Source organism: Terrapene carolina, unplaced genomic scaffold, assembly GCF_002925995.2.
Source record: "Terrapene carolina triunguis isolate 2854851 unplaced genomic scaffold, T_m_triunguis-2.0 Scaffold262, whole genome shotgun sequence".
Taxonomy (NCBI): domain Eukaryota; kingdom Metazoa; phylum Chordata; order Testudines; family Emydidae; genus Terrapene; species Terrapene triunguis.
In genome coordinates, this window is record NW_020664613.1 from 2349325 (window position 1) to 2371167 (window position 21843).

A 21843-nucleotide genomic window follows, 5' to 3' on the forward strand; every position below is an offset into this window, starting at 1 on the left:
CTCACTTTTGACTATATATTTTCTTGTTTGTCTTGCTTTTATAACTTTCAATGAAAGTAGCATTAAAAGGCAAACAAGTGCAGTAACACAAAGAATACCACTTAATAGTCCTATATTTTCACTTTACTTTGTTTCATGTAATCTTTTGCTCTGACACTGCCCAACAGTCACGATTATCTTCTTTCTATTTCCTGTAGGTCATAGACCCAGTGGCACCTCGGTATACTGCTTTACTGAAGGATGAAGTGGTCACTGTGAACGTTCCTGAAGCCCTAGATGAGATGAAAGAAGTGGCCAAACATCCAAAGGTTGTGCATGTATTTGTCGTCTTTTAATAACTACTGTATGGTACTGATCATGAAGACTGATGCTAGCCATAGGTTAGAGCAATCAACCGGGACCCAGGAGGGAGTGTCTAGTGTTACAATTTAGCACTAAAAATATGAGCTCAAGGTAGGGACTTTGACATCTCTGTGCTTTTCATACATTATAAGGCTAGAGGGGACCTTTGTGATCGATTCTGACCTCCTGTATAATATTTCTCTGAATTAACTTCTATTAGATCATATCTTCTAGAAAGAAAATCTAATTCAGTCTTAATTTAAAAATTGCTAAAGGCGTGTCCACCAGGAGATGTTCTAGACCATCCCTCGGCCCGCGCTGCTTCCCGCAGCCCCCATTGGCCTGGGATGGCGAACTGTGGCCAGTGGGAGCCGCAATTGGCCAAACCTGCGGACACGGCAGGTAAACAAACCAGCCTGGCCCGCTCTGCCAGGGTGCTTACCCTGGCGGGCTGCGTGCCAAACGTTGCCGATCCCTGATCTAGACCAGGGGTGGGCAAACTATGGCCCGCGGGCCGGATCCAGCTTGCAAGATTGCCACCCCTGTGGCGCTGCAGGCCCCGCGCCACTGCTGGAAGTGGCCAGCACCACGTCCCTGTGGCCCCTGGGGGAGGGGGAACAGAGGGCTCCGTGCGCTGCCCTCGCCTCCAGGCACCACCCCCCGCAGCTCCGATTGGCTGGAAACGGGGAACCGCAGCCAATGGGAGCTTCAGGGGAGGTACCTGCAGGGGAGGGCAGTGCCCGGCGCCCTCTGTTCCCCCTCCCCCAGGGGCCACAGGGACATGATGCTGGCTGCTTCTGGGAGCGGCATGGGGCCAGGACAGGCAGGAAGCCTGCCTTAGCCCCACTGCCACCCCGGAGCCCCACCAGGTAAGCGGCACTGGGCCGGAGCCCGCACCCCGAACCCTTCCTGTACCCTGCACCCCAACCCCCTGCCCTGAGCCCCCTCATACATCCCGCACTCCCTCCCGTGCCCCAATCTCCTTCCCCAGCCCTACATTCATGGCCCTGCAGGCAATTTCCCCACCCAGATGTGGCCCTCAGGCCAAAAAGTTTGCCCACCCCTGATCTAGACTCCTAAACTCATTTTGCTTGTGACCAGAGATGGAGCCAGATCTCAGGAGAAGAGAAATTGTTCGCTACCACATTTCATCTCCTCCTTATCTCTGTCCTTGCAGACTGCATGTCTTGGGAAAGGAACGAATAAAACTCTCTTGTTGACAGTATTGCAAAACCCAAACTAAAAAATCATGACAGGCCCCAAAATATAAAGAGAGTGGATTAAAAATCGGGTGACCTTTTTTTTTTTTTTTTTAAGACTATATTGCATTTGAGTTATGTTGTTTGACTTTGGAGCTTTCAGGCTGCATTGGGGTTACATTTTCAAGCTTTTCTTTGCAACCCCAGAGGTTAGAAACTCATTTTATTAATAAAAGCCAAGATTCTCCTGCAATCATATGACTCTGGGAGTTGGGGATTTAAGAAAAGCATGAAATATCATGACTTGTGTAAAAGTGGCAATACTGCTCAGACCCATCCCTCCTTTTGCCCTATGGAGAGAACTTCTCCCTGTTCTAGTTATGATGATTCTCTTTTAGTATATGATATGTATTGTAATTCCTTTTCTGAATACACTCATATAGAGCAGTGTGTCAGGACTCAGCTCTGTTAGCTAAGCCAGTCAACTTGTATGATAACCAACTTTTAATTTTTCTTAATACACAGAATGCTGATGTTGGCTTGAAGCCTGTGTGGTACAGTTCCAAAGTGCTGATTGACGGTGCAGATGCAGAGACTTTGACTGAGGGAGAGACTGTTACATTCATAAATTGGGGCAACATTATCATCACTAAAATACACAGGTAACATGTATAAGGTAGTTCCAAGTTAGAGGTTTCTGCACCTCAGTTTTTTATTGACAAGAATAGCCTTCTTGCATCTTGAAATATTAAAAGATAGCACAGATAATCGTTTTTAAATGGATCACAAAGCTGCCTGTTTAATAAATAGTACATCTTACTGTAGTTCTGGGTCTGAAATCACCAGTGAGGTCAGATATTGCATAAAAATTCTTCTTATTCAATTTACTGAAGCACTTCTGTAGAAGTTACTGTCTGTTAGTTCTTACAATATGAAGTTTAAAAAAAAAGCCCATGTCACCTTATATAACAGCCTGCAAATCTGCTCTGTGACTGATACTTGCTATAAGAGCTCTTATCCTAAAAGTGAACGTATGCTCTTGCAAATTGAAAAACAAAATCTTTTTGGCTATTTAAATTACAAGGTTGCGCAAAAAAAAAAAAAAAGTGAAATTAGAATGTGATGTAACTAACTTCAAAATCGTTGTGCTGAAAGTTTAGGAAGACGGAAGGTTTATGGAAACATGTAAGGCTTTTTTCTATGCCTTGTACAACATTTTACGATTTATTTTTAATAAATTAAAACAATGGAAATACTTCAGAAATGCCTGCTGTGTGGTGGTTTTTCCAAAGCTTTGAATACTTCTACGTATAACTTCTTGATCTATAGTATAGAGAGGTATTAAAAAGCATCCCAAGACTCTGCTTGATGGCAACAATATACCAATCACAGATGTAAATCTAAAGTACATCTATCCTAATATAGAGAGAGACTGCTTATCCCCTTTGCTATCTCTTCATAGCAAAGTACTGATTCAGAAGTTACCAGAATAATTAATTTGCTATTTTTTTCACATAAATCCTAATCTGATCCAAAATATTTTACTTGGAATAAAAGTGAATTGGGGGGTGGGGAACAGATTAGCCTTTTGAATATGGCCTGTAGTGATGATAAGAGAATGTTCTTTTCTAAGTCATTAATGTGCTTCTCAGTTTTTTAATCAAGAGAGCCTTTCAGACTCATGTGAATAGTGCAGATTGATACCTAACAATGAGATTCTCTCCCTTTTCTTCTGAAACTAAATGGCATTTTAAAAATAAATTGAAATGCATGATGACTTTAAATTAATCAGTCACACATACTTGACCACTAGTAAGGTTTTTTTTTTTAAACAAAAATATCTTGTACGAGAATCTGTACTAGATCTTTTTTGTATCTGTTCCTGGAGAGTTCTGATGGCTAGTGAGTTACAGAACTCTGTCCTAGAAAATATATTCTTTCTAGTTCATGCACAATACATTCTAAGACTATTTTTGTCATGAACCTTTTTGATCAACAATTTCCATATTTTTGATATTGTCTTAAGAGAAATTCAAATATATACCATAATTGTTGTGTAAAAATGTGGTTTCATCACATTTTTCTGATTCTTCTGTAGAAACTCAAGCAGGAAAATTGTGTCCATTGATGCCAAGCTGAACATGGAGAACAAGGACTACAAAAAAACCACTAAGATCACTTGGCTTGCAGAGACCCCACATGCGCCTCTCATTCCAGCCGTCTGTGTTAACTATGACCATCTAATCACCAAACCTGTCCTAGGTAAAGATGAAGATTTCAAGCAATATGTCAACCGAAATAGTAAGGTAACTCATGTATTCCCCTCTTCATCTACACGGCTTTTGCTTACTTTTTCTCCTTACCATCTGCACCAGTTTTGGGGGTTTTTTTAAAGGTATTCGGCTGTCTTTTCCCAAGTGTTCAAGTTGCATTTCAAAGCAGTTTGAGTAGTTGTAACTTAAGCTAGATTCCATCAATCTATATTCTAAATGTAGATATGCTCTTCTGGGCTACAAAAATGTCTGTGGGGTCAGATCTTCAGTGAAGGTAAGTCCATTTATGTTATCTGAGGATCTGGCTCATGGTTGGCATTTTGATATTAGTGAAGAGTCTTTACACGTAGCACTGTTTTGAAATAGATAAGCTTTTTATGTTGCACAACAAATTGGAAGTTAACGGAAGCTGCAACCTGATAGGAGATCAGTGTGTTTAGCAGAGTTTCATTGTCTAGTATAGTGGTTTTCAAACCCCCCTCCCCCTCTCCCCCCCCAAGTTGCAGACCTCAAAAAAATTTTTGGCTGGAGGAACAGACCCTTTGGAAATCTTAGACATAGTCTGTGGACCCACAAGTTGAAAACTACTGGTCTAGCAAACAGAATAAAACATTACAGTTGAAGTTGTATAGTTTTTAGGAAGACTTTGCTTCATTGGCTCTTTTGATAAAACTTGTTACATTTTCTTTTTGTCACAGAAAGGGTTTATAGTTGCAGTTACTGGGTTTTGTATCTCGCTATCTCTGTGCAAGACACTTTAAACCAGTGGTTCTCAAACTTTTGTACTGGTGACCCCTTTCACACAGAGAGCCTCTGAGTGCGACCCCCCCCTTATAAATGAAAAACACTTTTTTAATATATTTAACACCGTTATAAATGCTGGAGGCGAAGCGGGGTTCGGGGTAGAGGCTGACAGCTCGCCACCCCCCATGTAAGAACCTCGCGACCCCCCGTTTGAGAACCCCTGCTTTAAACTATGTGGCACTGTTCTGTGGAGTTTCTTCCAGTTGTCACTTTTTCTTCCAACCCGGTGTCCCCGGATGATACTATGGGATCTAAACTGAGACTCTTCAGTAAGAGAGGGAATGCATAGACACTCTGAGTTGGGTCTGTTGATGACAGTAGCAGAAAAGTAATGTGTGAAGGAATGCTTTGAGACAGTATTTTGTTCACATTCTTATTGCATAGTTAACTGAATTTTTTTGTTTTCATGCTTCAGGAGAGGGGAAAAATCTTTAAATATATTCCAGTAATTGTTCCTATTTGTTTTTCTACCTCAAGAAGACGGAGGTGTTTTGTTTTTGTTTTTAAATCATAAGAACTAAATACTGTATTAACTTTTCTCAGTATAACTTACACTGACTTCCCACCATATGTATGACTCTTTAGCCTGCTGGCACTGATGGTTTGGAAGCTCTCTTTCACCCTAGCATATTCTGAGGCTAGCACATCTCCTTGAGAGCATCTTATCCATTGGCATTGGGATTAATTGACACTTCAGCAGTTGTGAATTTGGAACATCTCTGGAATCCTTCAATGCAGCTACAATAATTCTTAGCATTATTTTAAACAATGCTCATAAGAAATGGTCTTAATTTGCTTTTAACTGTTACAGCAAGAAGAACTGATGTTAGGTGATCCTTGCCTTAAGGAGCTGAAAAAAGGAGACATTATACAACTTCAGAGAAGAGGATTTTTTATTTGTGATCAACCCTATGAACCAGTTAGGTAAGCAGCTTTGTAAATAAACTCCATATATAGTCTAAGAATTGCCCTTATAGATTGTAACATCTGTTTCAATGCATTTTTGTTTTTAATATATTCACACACAAATATTGAAGTCCCTAAGGAAGAAATTTATTTTTTTCTTGACCAGCAAAAATAAAAAACATTCTAATATACACACAAATTTCTATATCTTGCATTGTGCTAGGTATAGCAGTTGCACAACTATGGCACTATATACAAATGTTAAGTATAGTTTAAAAAAAATCTTAATGTCATTTTAGGCCTGCGTTTATGTTAAGCCTTCATGTATACGCGCACGGTCATCCAGGTGACATTTTCTATGAGCACAAGGAAACTCTGAAATAATGAGGGAGTCAGTTTTCCTTGTATTCATTATGAATATGTAAATCAAGAATCCCAGAGATGGAATAAAATAGGTGATTGCCTGATTAGAGAAAAGCATGTTTATATTAGGTATATACCTTATTGAGTGAAACACTGAATAGTTTTTCATCATCAGTGTATATAAGATTCCTTTACGATCCCATCCACTATCAAACACTTGATTTGTTTCCCATCTACAGAATATGCTGGCTGCAAAACCTAAAGGTCTTTAGAATGCGCTGTAAAAAAATCCAGATGGCCAAATCTGGATTTTTATGCAGAAGAGATGGGAAAGCTGCATTCAGCTGCTATTTCAACTAAATGAGATGAGAATTAGAGCCTGGAAGAGAGGGAGCTGTGAGATGGAGAAATTGTGAGAGAAATAAACATCCATTACAGTACACTGATCAATACAGAATGTGAACTGACAACATTAAGTAGTTGCAATCAGAAATGCCATTGCTTTTGCAATAGAGTATTTAATGAGAGTGTAGGGTAAGAAGTGGTTTTGAATATCTTTTCTCTCTTTCCCCCCCACTTTCCCCCCCAAACAAGTGTTTGGTAGGCATGCTGCTTGTAGTCTTTCCTATTGGCGCAGTGGCCCTATAGTGATAGTGTATAAAACATTAGTTCTTTTAATCTCTTTCTGTAGCCCATATAGCTGTAAAGAAGCCCCATGCGTTTTGATTTATATCCCTGATGGACACACAAAGGAAATGCCAACATCTGGCTCAAAAGAGAAGACGAAAGCAGAAACTGCAAAGAAAGAGGTAAATAAGGCTTTTAGGAAAGGCTTTCATAAATAACATTACTATTAAAATTTTTTTTAAAGGAAACACTGAGAACTTGCTTCTGTTTTCAAAGGCTAGTTCAACTTCAAAGGGAAAGTCTGTTCCACTTGTTGCTGATACCTGTATTCCAGCCTCTGCTCCATCTGAGGACCCCCTGGTCTTTTACAACAGAGTGTCTGCTCAGGGTGATGTAGTTCGTGATTTGAAAGGTAAAAAGGCTGCAAAGGAAGATATTGACACAGCTGTGAAACAGCTATTGGCCTTGAAGGTGGAATACAAGGAGAAGACAGGCCAGGAGTATAAGCCTGGAAATCCTCCTGCAGCAGCTGTAGCAGTACCAAATGTTTCTTCGACACCTCAGACCTCCAGCAATCTGGACAGCAAAGCTCTTTATCATAAAGTAGCTGAGCAAGGGGAGGTGGTCAGAAAACTGAAAGCTGAGAAAGCCCCTAAGGTAAGGGGGTTTTTTTTTGGTTTTTTTTTTTTTAGAAACTAATTAAGAGACCAGTATTTCATGAATATTTGTATATTCCCAGGATGTAAGTGAACCTATGTTTTCCTCCCTTGCTTTCATTAAGTTCACTTGGGTTGGGTTTCTCTAAGACCTTTCTTCTCAAGTGTTGTTCTCCACGTAGCACTGATATGATTAATTCTGTCCCAATAATATTTATGAGGAATGTTAATTAGGTCCCTTAGATGTGAGCAGAACTGTTACATTTTCCAGATTTTTGTTCTTCCCAGAAACTGGCTCAAACAAGTCTTCCCACCCAAACCAAATACGGAATGTCAAACTGGTCCCTGGCAAAAGTTTTCAATCATAGTCTGTTTCCCTTTTTCTCCACAACATTTTTCAAAAGAAGTGATTGAATTAGGTCAACCATTTGGAATCTAACAGTTCAAGAAGGAGTTTCCCTGCTTAAAATTGTTCATAAATAAATAAATGTAAAAATTGTCAAGTACTTGCTGATTTTCTCTCTTGACTGCAGTTTTTGGTGAGTATATGGAACTATTTTGAACAACAGCAAAGCCAATCACAAAAAGAAGGAAAACTTTTGACATTTCCTACTTAATGATTAAATATTTTGGCAATTAGGCTTTCTTTGTGGCATTACAGAATCTGAATGAAGGCATATATCTACATATTGTAGCTTTAGTGGTCCATGACTGAGGTTCCTAAGTTCTACAACAATACAAATAAATAATATCTGAGGGTTTACTTTCAAAGGTAAATGTTTTCTTTACCAGATCTACTCAAGTTGTGGTGAACTAATAGTAATAAATGGCCTATGAATATACAATACTCAAGGTTTTGTAAACTTGGTATTACTTTTTATAAAAAAGGATCTGTTGTTCAGTACAACTTACCTTATTCTTTCTGTCTTTCTACAACTTTCTTTTTCCCCCTTTCTCTTCCTGCTTCAGGATCAGATAGGTGCTGCTGTGAAAGTGCTTCTAACGCTAAAAGCAGACTATAAACAACAGACAGGCCAGGAATACCAACCTGGAAACCCACCTGCTGTGCTCATTCCTTCTCCTGTTCCTACTTGTCCAATAGACAGCAAATTTCTATACAGTAAAGTAGCTGAACAAGGCGAAGTGGTTCGCAGACTTAAATCAGAGAAAGCTTCAAAGGTATAATGACACTGAATACTAAAGGCTTCTTAATGGAAAGAGAGACATTCAGCTTAGTTTAAGCCCACTGTAGGTTTTGTAAAACTTGCTTCTGTTCCCATTTTCTTCTGTTCTGTATTTTCGTTATTTTATTTTTTTTAATTTCAATTAGGTTATCTTTAATTCTCCTAAATTGTTTTATTTGGCTTCACAACAGTCTTGTGCTAGTGCATGAGAACCAGAAAGGGAAACTAACCAGATCATTTTTATTGTGCAAGCTGAATGAACTACGTAACATAGACATAAATGGTGAAAAGCAAGCTGTAGCTTTTTAAACTAATCTAGAGTGGGGTGAATAACAGAAATTTGTTAGTTATTTTTTTGACAGTCCCCATTTAATACTTTTCAATTCATAATCTAACCTACTTGACCCCCAATCCTGCAATGTACTGAACGTGGTTGGACTGCTGTGCCCACCTGGGGCCAAGTTGACTTCACTGGGGAGCCATGAATGTGTGAATGCTGTATGATTGGATCCTTGGTGTGTGACTTGTTGCAGTAGGTCTGACAAATAAAGTAAAATTACAAAGAGCTCACTTTTGGCCAAATCCTACTCCCCTTATTAAAGACTTGTTCGTTCCTGGGATCTGCTTGCGAGAGTCAGGCAAACAGAATTTGGCCCTAAGGTAGTGTATTACAGCAGTTATTGTAGTGCAGGGGTTCTCAGACTGGGGGTCGGGACCCCTCCAGGGATCACGAGGTTATTACATGGGGGGTTGCGAGCGGTCAGCCTCTACCCCAAACCCTGCTTCGCCTCCAGCATTTATAATAGTGTTAAATATATTTAAAAGTGTTTAATTGATAAGAGGCGGGGAGGTGGTGTCGCACTCAGAGGCTTGCTATGTGAAAGGGGTCACCAGTACAAAAGTTTGAGAACCACTGTTGTAGTGCTACTCTAGTTAAGATTGTGTTATCTTTTCCATTATTTTGTTTCTACCTTTACATATATCTTGTATTCTCTTCTTGCTTCAGGATCAAATAGATGCTGCTGTGAAAGTGCTTTTAACACTAAAGGCAGAATATAAACAAAAGACAGGTCAAGAATACAAACCTGGAAATCCACCTACAGCTCCTCCTTTTACATACTCTTCTGCTGCTACTCTTCCTTCTCCTGTATCCTGCAATAATTTGATACCCTCTAGCTCAATAGACAGCAAAACTCTTTATGATAATGTAGCAGAACAAGGGGAGGTGGTTCGCAGACTCAAAGCAGAGAAAGCTTCAAAGGTATAATAGTGGTAAATATAGAGTTTCTTCAGTTTTAACTCTTCCACATTTTACCACTGGGTGGAAGTCTTCTACCAAGTAACCCTGAACTAATTCTCCTAAATTATTATTCTGCCTCTGGCAGCTAAACCACCAATCCTGTATTCAATCCAGTGAAGTATTCCTGTATCTCTGAAGAGGTTTGGATTTCTGACTCCTGAGACATGCAGTTCTGAAATTCTTCTCTTAGTATCACAGTCCCACTATTTGTGAAAAGTCGGACTGGCAGGTAGACAGAGGAATCTGTACGACCAGGATGGAATTTGAGCACTGTTAATTTTAAAACAGTGTAACGTGGTGTGGTGTGGGAGAACAAAAGTTCAAACTACCAAAGTAATGAGGCTTTCCCCAGCCACAGAGTGAATTTAAAAGGAAAATCTGTTTCCTTGAGTTATAGCACCAAGAAGGAGCAAGAGAGAAAAATTCATCTGCTCTCAGAAGCCGCTGGTCTCGCAAATGCCGTCCTTGATCTTCTGTTTCCTCCTGAAGGAGGAAAGGCTTTTTCACATTCTTCAGTGTTCGGCTATAACCCTTGTTAATAGTTTGCTGTTAACAAGATGATCAGAGAGCTCCATTCTGCTTCAATCCTGGTAGCACTCAACACTGTGTGATGGCTGTTCTTTTCATTCTCTAACCACCACACACCTTTTGCTTATGGCCAGATACAGATTGGACTCTGCTGCCTGCCCAGTTTTATTTGTTGCCTTTTCTTAGTAGAGAAAAAAGATTTTTCTTAACCTACTTTTGAATCCTCTCCGGTGACCATTGAATTTTTTTTGTCTTCCCCTTAGGATAAAGTAGATGAAGCAGTGAAACTCCTCCTTTCTCTGAAAGCAGAGTATAAAGAAAAGACTGGGCAGGACTACAAGCCAGGACACGTGCCAGCAACTCAGATATCTGCTTCACCCCAAACAACAAGCACAGAAATCAATGGCCCAGACACACCAGAAGCTAAAGCTCTGTTTAACAAGGTGGCTTGTCAAGGAGAAGAGGTCCGTAAATTAAAAGCAGGAAAAGCAGAAAAGGTAAACTTTTTAAAAACACAACTTCCTTAAAAATAATCTTAGAAGACATCTCAGTTGATGTTAGAGCAGGGCTAGTGATGTGTGTTTGCGGAGATGTCAGTCGCCGCTGGTGCTGGGAGTGTGAGCAAATGACTCTGTCCCTCTTGCTCGCTATTCAGCACGCCTGGCGTGGAGGGGCAGGGCTTCCAGGTGTTTCTGAGGAGGTAGGTGTGGGGCGGGCTTTGTCCCCTCGGGCAGAGCAGAATGTAGCAGCCTGCCTGCTTAGTGGATTGTTCCCATTGTTCTTAGTGGATTTCCCCCCAAGAGTGTAAAAGTAAAACAGGTTTAAAAGTGGCTCCTTTACATTGCCGGAGTGGTATAAAGGAGCCTTATTGTAAATGACAATATGGCCTTTATGGTACTTTAGTGATTAGAACTGGTCTAAATTTTGTACTGAAAAATTCTCTTATCAAAATGTACTCCATGAACTGTTTACTACTGACCTTTCTGGAGATGGTCAGTAGCCAATATAAATTGTGAGTTTGATTCCCTAGCCTTCACTTGCTCTTCAGTTGCCTATGATGTAATACTGAGCATATGGCTGCATATATTTGTTGACTAATAACTAGAAATAAAGCATCAAATCTAGCTACATTACTATTAGACAAAGGAGGTTTGGGGATTTTTTCCAGTGCTCCCCACTCCCATTCTCCATCCATTGTATTGTAGTTTAAATAAATTACCAAAATAATTGAAACTGATGTGATTATGTTGTTTTATTTTTGACAAATAAAAAAAGTAGCATTTTTAAAATATTGTATGCAGAATTTAATTTTTTATCGCAGAATTTCCCCAGGAGTAGAAGATGTAGCAGATATGTGTGTATATGTAGAACATCTGTAGGTCCATTTACTCCTGTGATTCATATTGATTTCTCTTTATTTGCTTGTTCTTCCGTGGGAATGACTTCAAATCAAAGGATAAAATAGATACAGCAGTGCAGGAACTGCTTCAACTGAAGGCCCAGTACAAGTCTCTTGCAGGAGTAGACTATAAACCTGTCTCTGCCACTGGTGTTGAGGATAAAGATAAGAAAAAAAAAGAGAAGGAGAACAAGTCTGAAAAGCAGAATAAGCAACAGAAACAGAGTGATACTCAGAAGAAAGAATATCAGAAAGACCAAGGTGGTAATGGCCTCTCCTCAGACGGTTCAGGAGAAGGTCAAGGGCCTAAGAAACAGACCAGGTAAAGAAATTAGCGATCCATCTGCAGGAAATCTAAATTGGGAGGGCTGAACAGAGCTAAATCAAGAGCAATATTTTTAAATTTTTAGTATCGGTAGTGTGGGAATATACAAAAAAGAAATGATGCCACATTCCATTAATAATTCTTTTAATCATGTTCATTTCTAATTTATAGTTAATATAAGGAGGGAGTAAAATCCTTGTACTGTAAATTGCATACTATAAAATAAGCATAATACACTTTTGTTTTCATTACAAATATTGCATATCATTGGCAGAGATGGTGGAGAATCAGAGAAACTATGCAAGAAAACTGGATTCTGCAGTCTTAGACCTGATCTGAGCATCTAATACATGATTTACTGTCATTGACTTTGCTAGGAGTTGATGGAGCTCAGCTTCTTGCAAGATCTTGCCATTATTGCTAGTATGGTTTATTTTGGTTGAGGTGGTAGGATTAATCTTTCATTTGAAATAAAACTAATATTTTTTCTGAGGCAAAAAGCCTTCAGAAAGCAAGCAAGTAAGTTACCTTAACAGCGTCACAAAACTCTCTAGCCAAACAATAGCATGAGTTGAGCTATGAAACTTAGGGTTTAAAAAAAACAAACTTAGGTGTCTGGATCAGGCTTATACTCTAATCAGGCTTTTATTTGGAAGTTTTAATTTCACAGCTTGATGCATCGAGGCATGTAACTGTGGTGCAGGGAGGGATCTAAACAGGAACAGCTGAGATTTGTATGAATGCTCCTCTTGTCCTGTTAGAGAGGGAGCATCGTGATCTGAAACAAGTTAAATTTGGGAGGGGTAGGGTTTGGAAGGATAGGGTAAAAAGGGTGTTTGCAGATCACTGAAGTACCGTATATACTCATTCATAGGCCGAATATTTTTGGTAAAAAAGTGACACATCAAAAGCGGGGGGTCGACTTATAAAAGGGTCTAAACCAAAATTTGATGATTTTAAACTCCTATGGAATCATTGAATTGAATATCTAATACATTGTCGTTTTGTTTACCTGGAGCTCCCATTGGCTGGGAATGGCAAACCGCGGACACTGGGAGCTGAGTGGCTCCATGCCTGCAGACGCGCCAAGTAAACAAAACGTCCCGACCCGCCAGTGGCTTACCCTGAGGGGCCGGGAGCCAAAGGTTTCCAACCCCTGAAATATAGGGTTGGCTTATGAAAGGGTCATACAGTTTTTGCTGTTTTTACCTAACCATCTTGGGGGGTCGGCTTATAAACTAACGGGCTAATGAACGAGTATATACGGTAAATATGCTTTAACATTTAACAAGATTTTTTAATTACATTAAAAGGGACTCTTTTCCCCAAAAAACATTAAAGCATGCAGCTTTATTGCTACCTTCACCACTTGGCAGTGACCTAAACTACAGGGTTCTGTTCTTTTAAAATTCCATAGGCTCGGTCTAGAAGCTAAAAAAGAAGAAAATCTTTCTGATTGGTTTTCTCAGGTAAGTGTGCATCACTTTAAATTGAGTTGTTTCACTTCACATATTTCACAAAAATACGGATTATTTTTTTTTTTTTTTGGCCACTCCTTTATTTTTTTTGTAATATAACTCCTGTTCCATAAGTTGCTACCAGCATTTTTCTTTAATTTCTGGACATCTGTTTCCAAGTGCTGTGTAAATTTGTGAAGCTGTATAAGTTATATAATGGTTACCTGCTTAAAAAAAACAAACCCTTATTGAATACGTTCTGGCAGTGAAACACTAAGGATCTTGGTAAGTATTTGATGGATGTTAGTTAGCAGTCTGAGTTTAGCTCAGGATGGTTTGTAAGCAAAAGTTACTATCATTTTTTATGGGTGGTCAGTGCGAAATGAGTTTGACCTTACTACTGTGCCTCAGGTAGTCCTGGCAGGGCAGCGTTTGACGGACACTGATGGGGCATGGAGGGAAGCTTACAGTACCGGATTTCTGGATAAATAGACTGTCTCTGCCACTGTCAAACTGGCACGTTTCACCAACACTGACATTTGCCACGATTAATGAATAATGTGTTTGGTGGCCTTTTGTAGTGAGTGAAGAACACTGATCATTAAAATGGCCTATGCCTGTTTTTTTCTTAGGGTGAGGGAGCGATTGACCACTTGCATTCCCTCATTAAGATCTAAGGATCCCTTACGTTTCCCACCTTATTACTCACCTTCAAGCTCCTGCGTTGACACTCTTTATCTTTTTGGATAAAGGAACTGTGTCAAAATCCTTGCAGAACCAATTATTACCACTCCATAATTGGTCATAGAGGTTATCTGTAAGTGATGCCAGAAAATATGCACTTTTCCCTGTAGTATCTGAGCCTCTACCTTTTCTGCACCAACCCCTCCATTTCTTGGGAGGAAATTGTTAAATATAATTGTTAAATCTTTGATTACAAGCTCTCTTTGGCTTTTTTGGTTTTAAATTACAGCCATTTTAAACTGCTGATTGATCAACTTCTTGTGAGCGGGGTGTCGTTAGGTTTGAATTATTGTAGTGCTTTTTTGTGCATGCAAATAGAACTTTAATATCTTAAAAAATCTTTTTTACAGGTGATCACAAAATCAGAGATGATTGAATACTACGATGTGAGTGGCTGCTACATTCTTCGTCCATGGACTTTTTTCATTTGGGAAACCATCAAGGATTTTTTCGATGGTGAAATCAAGAAACTTGGTGTAGAAAACTGCTACTTTCCCATGTTTGTGTCCCAGGCTGCTCTGGAAAAAGAGAAGACTCATATTGCTGACTTTGCCCCTGAGGTACACATCAGAATTCTGTTTACTGCACTCATGTACTACAGCTAACTTTAGCTAAACTGTTTCTTTTTAAAAACTAAGGACAGTGCTCAGATAGATGATGTAGGCAGATATTTTTATATTCTTACCACCAGAAGCTGTGCAAACAGCTGCTGCTCCTGTAGGCAATGATGTCAAATATAAAACAGTAAAAAGTTTGTAAGCCCTTTTCTGATATTGTTTTTGAAGGGGGCTTGGAGGTCTACTTTCCAATACGAAGGAGGGGTGGAAAGGAATCTATGCAGGTGTCTGTCAGTTCTTGTTGGAACGATTATTTCAATACTGCTTCGATATTGTGTAATTAATGAAGGTGGTAGGGAACCTAGAGCTTTAAGATCTATTTTTATTTTAAATCAAAATAAATCAAGTTGAAGGAAACTTAATATTTTAAATGTTTAGGTTGCTTGGGTTACGAGATCTGGTAAAACAGAGCTGGCTGAACCAATTGCTGTACGTCCTACAAGTGAAACAGGTAAGAAACTAACATGCAAGTAATCAGCAGTTTCAGAATGAGAAACTGATACAGCAGAATCCTGTTGTGGTTTTGAGACCAGTTGGTGGTCTAGTAGGTAGGACACTATGATTGAACATTGGAAAAATCTTACAGGAAAAAATTTTAATTTTTCATCACAACTTGAAACATTTCTAAATTTTTCCAATAAACTAGCTATAAGAAGTTTCATTTACACACAAATTGCAAATTGTTTAAAGTTTTCTTATTTAATACTTTAGAAGGCTCTTTGACTGGAATTTTCTTTAATATTTTGAAGTTTTGGGGATGAAAGGTTTTTATTCAATTTTGCGTTTAAGAAAAAAATCATTTTCATTGTTCATGTTGTATTTTACCTTATGAACCGTTTTTTCATTAATATTCAGATTGTAAAGTCATTAAATATAACTAAGATACAAAAGTGGAGCAACTCATAGTTAAATCAGATACAGTATACTAAATTGTAATATGATTGTGTGCTATCATGAAAATTTCTTAATTAGCTGATTGTGTGTATGTATGAATCTAGATGCATCTAGATGTTCTAGTCTTAATGAAAGACAATGATTTAATAATATGAAAACTAACTGCATGTAAAAAGTAGCTAGGTTTCCCCTTCGCCTTCATAAAGAGTCACTAAAGTAGATGTGTTTTGAGTTCTGAGGTAAGTGTGAAACCACTTCGCTTCAGACCAGCAGGAAGCCACATATTACCTGAGGAGTTGGAGCGAAGCAAAAATATTCCTTTCATTAAGGTTGTGTGTCCACTGCAGAATTTCACTTGAGTGGGACAGAAGATGTGAAAAGTGAAATCCTCACAATGGAGCACAAAGAATGTATATTATAGTTGAGACCTGTTCCTCAGATAATTAAAAAAATTTTTTTTTCGTTCTTTCCTTTTGCAGTAATGTATCCTGCCTTTGCAAAGTGGGTGCAGTCACATAGAGATCTTCCTATCAAGCTTAATCAGTGGTGCAACGTAGTGGTAGGTGCATTTAGTCAACCATTTATTTTTTAAAAGTGAAGCACATCGCAAGGAATTTGGTATGCTTGATTTTTTTTTCTAAATTTATTAGGACAATCGTTCCATAAGAGATGGCATCATACCAATATTAATCAAAATATAAACAATTAATATTTTCATTATGTAATGTGTTTTGGCATGTGGGCATAGCTATATGCTATATTAATAATTAAATAAAATATTAGTTTAAAAGGATCACATTGTGAAAGTATGTTCAACTCCTTTATTTAAAAAAATCCAAACTTCCTTTTTAATCCCAGAATCTGGGATTTGCAGTGGCATACAAGTGAAAAATTGAGTTTTGATCAATGCCAAAGAAATAGCTTTTTAAAAAACGCAATCTAAGTAGTTCAGTTATACTACTGAATTTGAATGTTTTTTTTTAAAAAGTTCCTTTTCTTGCCAGCGTTGGGAGTTCAAACATCCTCAGCCTTTCCTGCGCACTCGTGAGTTCCTTTGGCAGGAAGGACACACGGCATTTGCTACGTATGAAGACGCAGCAGAAGAGGTACAAAGCACCGAATGTTTTTAACTACCGTATATACTCGTTCATTAGTCCGTTCATTTATAAGCCCACCCCCCCAAAATGGATAGGTAAAGCCCTTTCATAAGCCGACCCTATATTTCAGGGGTTGGAAAACCTTGGCTCCTGGCCCGTCAGGGTAAGCCGCTGGCGGGTCAGGACATTTTGTTTACCTGGAGCGTCTGCAGCCTGGAGCCCCTCAGCTCCCTGTGGCTGCGGTTCGCCGTTCCCAGCCACTGGGAGCTGCGGGAAGTGGTGCGCCACTTCCCGCAGCTCCCATTGGCTGGGAACAGCAAACCGCGGCCACAGGGAGCTGAGGGGCTCCATGCCTCAGATGCTTCAGGTAAACAAAACTACAATGTATTAGATATTCAATTCAATGATTCCATAGAGTTTAAAATCATCAAATTTTGGTGTTGACCTATTTATAAGCCAACCCATGCTCTTTGATGCGTCACTTTTTTACCAAAAATATTTGGCTTATGAATGAGTATATACGGTATTACTGATCTTTGCTTTTAGCTAGTGACCTGGCTCTGTAACAGTACAGTATGTATACTTATGAAACAGAGACAAGGTGGGTGAGATAATATCTTTAGTTGGCCAATGGTCACTGCTTCCCAATGTACTTGTTAGTTTGCCACCCATTTTTACTGCCCCTCCCCCCTAAGTGTCTGTTTGTACCAGGACTGCACTTTGCTACAAGAGGAAAATTAGTATCCTGTCTATTTGTTTCTCCCCAACTATGACATCATTGGGAACAGAGTGGATTTCTCATCCCTTATATCCCAAATTTGCCCCTACTGTAGAGTTCCCAAATAGTCCTTTGGTCAGTTCCTCTACAGATGTCCTCCCAGGCTTCTTTTGCAGGCTTCATCCTGAAGCCCTTACCTTTTGACGTTATTAAGTCTCCTGCCCTTTCCTAGACTCTGCCTGGACAGACTCACAGCAAGTCCCACTATTTCCTTCAGAATGATGAAAACAGACCTTTTTTACCCAGCATGGTTTGTTAGCTGCCTGCTGTTCCCATGATTGCTGGCCTGAAGTCCCAGTATTTTTTTTTATATATATATTTGAGCATTGGCAGCATCAATGTGAGCTGAACATTGACCCCCTTAAGTTCACTGTGTGACAGTGTAATATCAAATTTAAATCTTTTATCTTAATTTCTTTAGGGCCAGATTTGTCCTGCTGTCTGGCTGTTTTGAAAGGCTCTTGAGCAATGCAAAGCAGCTAGGATTGCCTGGCCAGTTAAGTTGGGTTTACAGCTGCTTTGCATAGCCTAAATGATGCAGAAGGGGTCAGGCAAAGTGAATGTGATTGATTGAGGGAGGGAGGAGAGCATAGAGAATCATGGATGTGCATAGGCTTGGAGTGGAATAAATGTGTTTGGAGAAGGGGGACTGTACTAGGTAGACTGGCACTACATGAAAGGGGATCTTGAGGAGGGAGTAGTCCCTGAATTGTACCATTTTTCTGTGCTTGTCTCAGCACCCCCGGTAGTGCTACCGCAGTGAACGGTGGCACCAATGCAGCACTGCCATAAGGAACCTTTCAAACAACGATGCCCAAACCGGCACGCAGCCACAGAATCTTTAAAGAGCGATCACAGCTGGGCCAGTGAAGTGACCAATGAGCACTTGTGGCACATTTGTCCACACCTTGAGTCATTTCAGTTACACCTAGTAGAGCTATAGCATGCAATTTCTCTGTAGAGGAAGAGTGATTATTTGAGTAGATACAATTGTTAACAACTTAGCCTAATTTCAAGGTGGGTAAAAATTAATGTTTTTTTGTTTGTTTTTTTTTAAAACTTAAAAAAATTGGACTTTTTAATTTGGGTTCTTTTATTTAAATTAAATAGTTTTATTAAATTTGAAAATGACCGCCTCTGTTAAAGGCTAAACTCTGAGTAGAACCTTGGAGTTACAAACACCAGAGTTGCGACCTGACCAGTCAACCAGACACCTCATTTGGAACCAGATATACATAATCAGGCAGCAGCAGAGGACACCCCCCCCTCCCCCCCCAAGGGCAAATACAGTACAGTATTGTGTTAAATTATTTTTAGTAGTTTACATTTTTCTTCTGCATAGTAAAGTTTCAGAGCTATATTAAGTCAATGTTCAGTTGTAAAATTTGCTGGCTAAGCACCAGAACCAGTTTGTTTGAAGCGCTAACCCAGCTTTTGAAAGCAATAACCTCTCCTGTTCAGTTCAATGATTTGTTCATTCAAAGTTAAGAAATTGGTTGGGAGTTGAAAAGTCAGAAAAGCTTGTTTTCCTCTTCCATTCTGTGCATGAAAACGATGTGTAAGAGACTTAGATCTACTGGTTTATAGAAGCTTGAAGGCCTGGGTGACAAGAAATAATAAGTTCAGATCACTAACTACAGATAATATATCTTCCTTTGTTTAATAAATCAGTTATCAGTTGATAAACTTTTTTCTTATGTATCCAGCATATTTAAGGTAGTTTTATTTAATAAAAAAAAACTTAAAATGCTGTTTTAGTACATTTTAATTGAATTTAAATTTCCATTCAAATTGGTCTTGACGCAAATGGCAATTAAAAATTTTAATCTAGTAAAAAGTTTGGCTATGTAATTGCTTAAATGTTTTTGATATAGTGTATACTCCTGGTTAGCAAAAAGTAGTACCAAATTTTGTGTAGTTTCAAATCAACATGTTTTAATGGTTATCAATCTTTCTTTAGAAAAAAAGCCTAAAATGTACAAATCTAAAATAATTAAAATTGATTATTTTAATCAAGATTTCCTGCTTGCTGATTTAAGTAATGATTAAAATTATTGATTTTTAAATCAATCCTTCCTGGCCTACACAACTTTATTTTTTCAAGTATATCATGGGCATGACATCTCAGTGTGGTTTAACTACCTGGAAAGTTTGAAGTGTCTGTGAAGTTAGCATATAAAGAAGAGTGGCACAGGATTCTCAGTTTCTTAAAGGGTCAACTTATAATTAATTATAACTGACAAACTAGTTAATAGATTCACTTTTCAGTTTTCACTATACATTGCGTGCACAAACGGATTATATGCCATATCTTAAAATATAACAAGGTTTGAATCCCTGTTTTGACTTCTGTTTTGCACTTAATCACATATGGAGTCTGACTGACACCTCTTTAATAATGACCCTTTTTGTTTAATGGTTTCTAGGCTTAAATATTTGTTTTACAGAAAACATCTACAAAACCTCAAAATGAGTAAAAAAAAAAATAACATTGCTCTTTAGTTTTATTTGAAGAGAAAAGACAAGTAGGATGTTCAGGTTTTTATGCAGTTGTAGGCCAGTTAATGCCATTCAGCAATATTTTGGATTTAGAAAATGTTTGAAGAGTAACTCAGTAAATCCAAATCACTGAAGTAACTTAAAGGTTTTAATCATAGGTATTGCAGATTCTTGATCTGTATGCTCGGGTGTATGAAGAATTCCTGGCAATACCTATTGTGAAAGGAAGAAAAACTGAAAAAGAGAAGTTTGCAGGTGGAGATTATACAACCACTGTGGAAGCATATGTATCTGCCAGTGGAAGAGCTATCCAGGTATATATTAATACACACATTTTTTCACTATTTTTGAAAGAAAGGACAGCAAAAAGGAATGTTCATGACCTTATACTTAGCAGTCAGTGTAAATTTCTATTGAGCAAAGACTTCTATATATGTCTGTTTCAGGGAGCAACATCGCACCATCTGGGGCAGAATTTTTCAAAAATGTTTGAGATTGTGTTTGAAGATCCCAAGATACCAGGAGAAAAACAGTTCGCCTATCAAAACTCTTGGGGCATTTCAACTCGGACCATTGGTGTGATGACATTGATCCATGGAGATAATATGGGCTTGGTGCTACCACCTCGGGTAGCTTGTGTTCAGGTGTGTAAAAGTGACTTGTCTAATTGGTTCAGATGGCGTAACTTTACCTCGATCACATTACCTCACCTTTTTTCCTTTCCTGTCTTGCAATGGGATTAATCAATATTTCTTATTGGGTACCTGATGAAAAGAAATCTTTTTAATGTAAAGTCAGTAAGAGTTATCAGGTTGGTTCTTGAGTTATATTACTTGTGATAGAAAATTTAGAAGATATAGCTTGTCTATCTACCCAAAATTAGATTATTTGTAATACTTCGCGAAAAAGTTTCTTAAATAGGGGTTTCGAAAGACGTTAACCGGATTTAGCACCACAACACTGTTTCCTTGAACATTCCACATCCTTAAACTCAACACTTTAAGGTTGATTCTTTTGGTATTTTTGGTATGGTACATTACAATAATTGGGAACAACTTTTTCCATTACTGTATGTATCTTTTTCTTTTTACTTGCGTCATGTCACAGGTTGTAATTATTCCTTGTGGCATCACAAATTCTCTTTCTGAAGAGGACAAAGAGGCACTGATGAAGAAATGTAATGAATATCTTAAAAGGCTGCTCCGTGTCAATGTCCGCGTACGTGCTGACTTAAGAGACAACTATTCACCTGGTTGGAAGTTCAATCACTGGGAGCTTAAGGTAAATTTCTTTTCAGTAGATCTTAATGTATGTTCATGTGGACTTTTTTGTATTCTCTGCAGGCAAATATTTTCTGTCTAAAGTCCATTGAAAAATGGTCAATTGTTGATACAGCATGAATTGCCGCAACTATTGGTGACTTGTGTTTCTTGAAATTGCGTAAAAGCTAATTGAAGAAAAAAGGCAGTTTCTGAGGCAGCAGATTCTCGCCCAGAAAAAATAATTACCTTGGACAAGAGATGTCTTGAACTCGTGAATTTTGACTCTATGCACACATAGAATGATGTATAAGTAATGTTAAGGAAGAGAGATACATACCCTATGTCAATAAGAGAGGGGGAAAAAATCTCATGCCAAGCACATTTGTGATGAGTGGGAGCACACTATACTCCTGGGGGAATTCTGCGCCAAAAAACCCCCAAAATTTTGCACACTATTTTAAAATCTGCAAATTTTATTTATCAAAATAACACTACAAAATCATGCCAGTTTCAATTATTTTGGTCATTTATTTCAAAATTCCTGTCAGGAGGTATGTCTGTAACAATATAGACACATAAAAATTCCCCC

At 38.6% G+C, this 21843-nt stretch overlaps 1 protein-coding gene across 3 annotated transcripts in view; it reads left to right on the forward strand.

Moving 5' to 3' along the window:
* Window positions 1-21843, forward strand: part of EPRS (glutamyl-prolyl-tRNA synthetase) — a 60237-nt gene that overhangs the window by 26960 nt on the left and 11434 nt on the right. Inside the window, exons 13-30 of one of the 3 annotated variants that reach the window (XM_026657687.2) lie at window positions 198-308; window positions 2067-2203; window positions 3640-3847; window positions 5430-5542; window positions 6579-6696; window positions 6791-7171; window positions 8140-8349; window positions 9361-9615; window positions 10446-10679; window positions 11638-11903; window positions 13324-13375; window positions 14458-14667; window positions 15103-15175; window positions 16098-16177; window positions 16623-16724; window positions 20151-20306; window positions 20439-20636; window positions 21100-21273. In XM_026657687.2, the coding sequence (XP_026513472.1) occupies window positions 198-308; window positions 2067-2203; window positions 3640-3847; window positions 5430-5542; window positions 6579-6696; window positions 6791-7171; window positions 8140-8349; window positions 9361-9615; window positions 10446-10679; window positions 11638-11903; window positions 13324-13375; window positions 14458-14667; window positions 15103-15175; window positions 16098-16177; window positions 16623-16724; window positions 20151-20306; window positions 20439-20636; window positions 21100-21273 (3078 nt within the window). The remainder of the gene's footprint in view (window positions 1-197; window positions 309-2066; window positions 2204-3639; window positions 3848-5429; window positions 5543-6578; window positions 6697-6790; window positions 7172-8139; window positions 8350-9360; window positions 9616-10445; window positions 10680-11637; window positions 11904-13323; window positions 13376-14457; window positions 14668-15102; window positions 15176-16097; window positions 16178-16622; window positions 16725-20150; window positions 20307-20438; window positions 20637-21099; window positions 21274-21843) is intronic. The other 2 variants (XM_026657688.2, XM_026657689.2) reach the window with 2 other exon arrangements.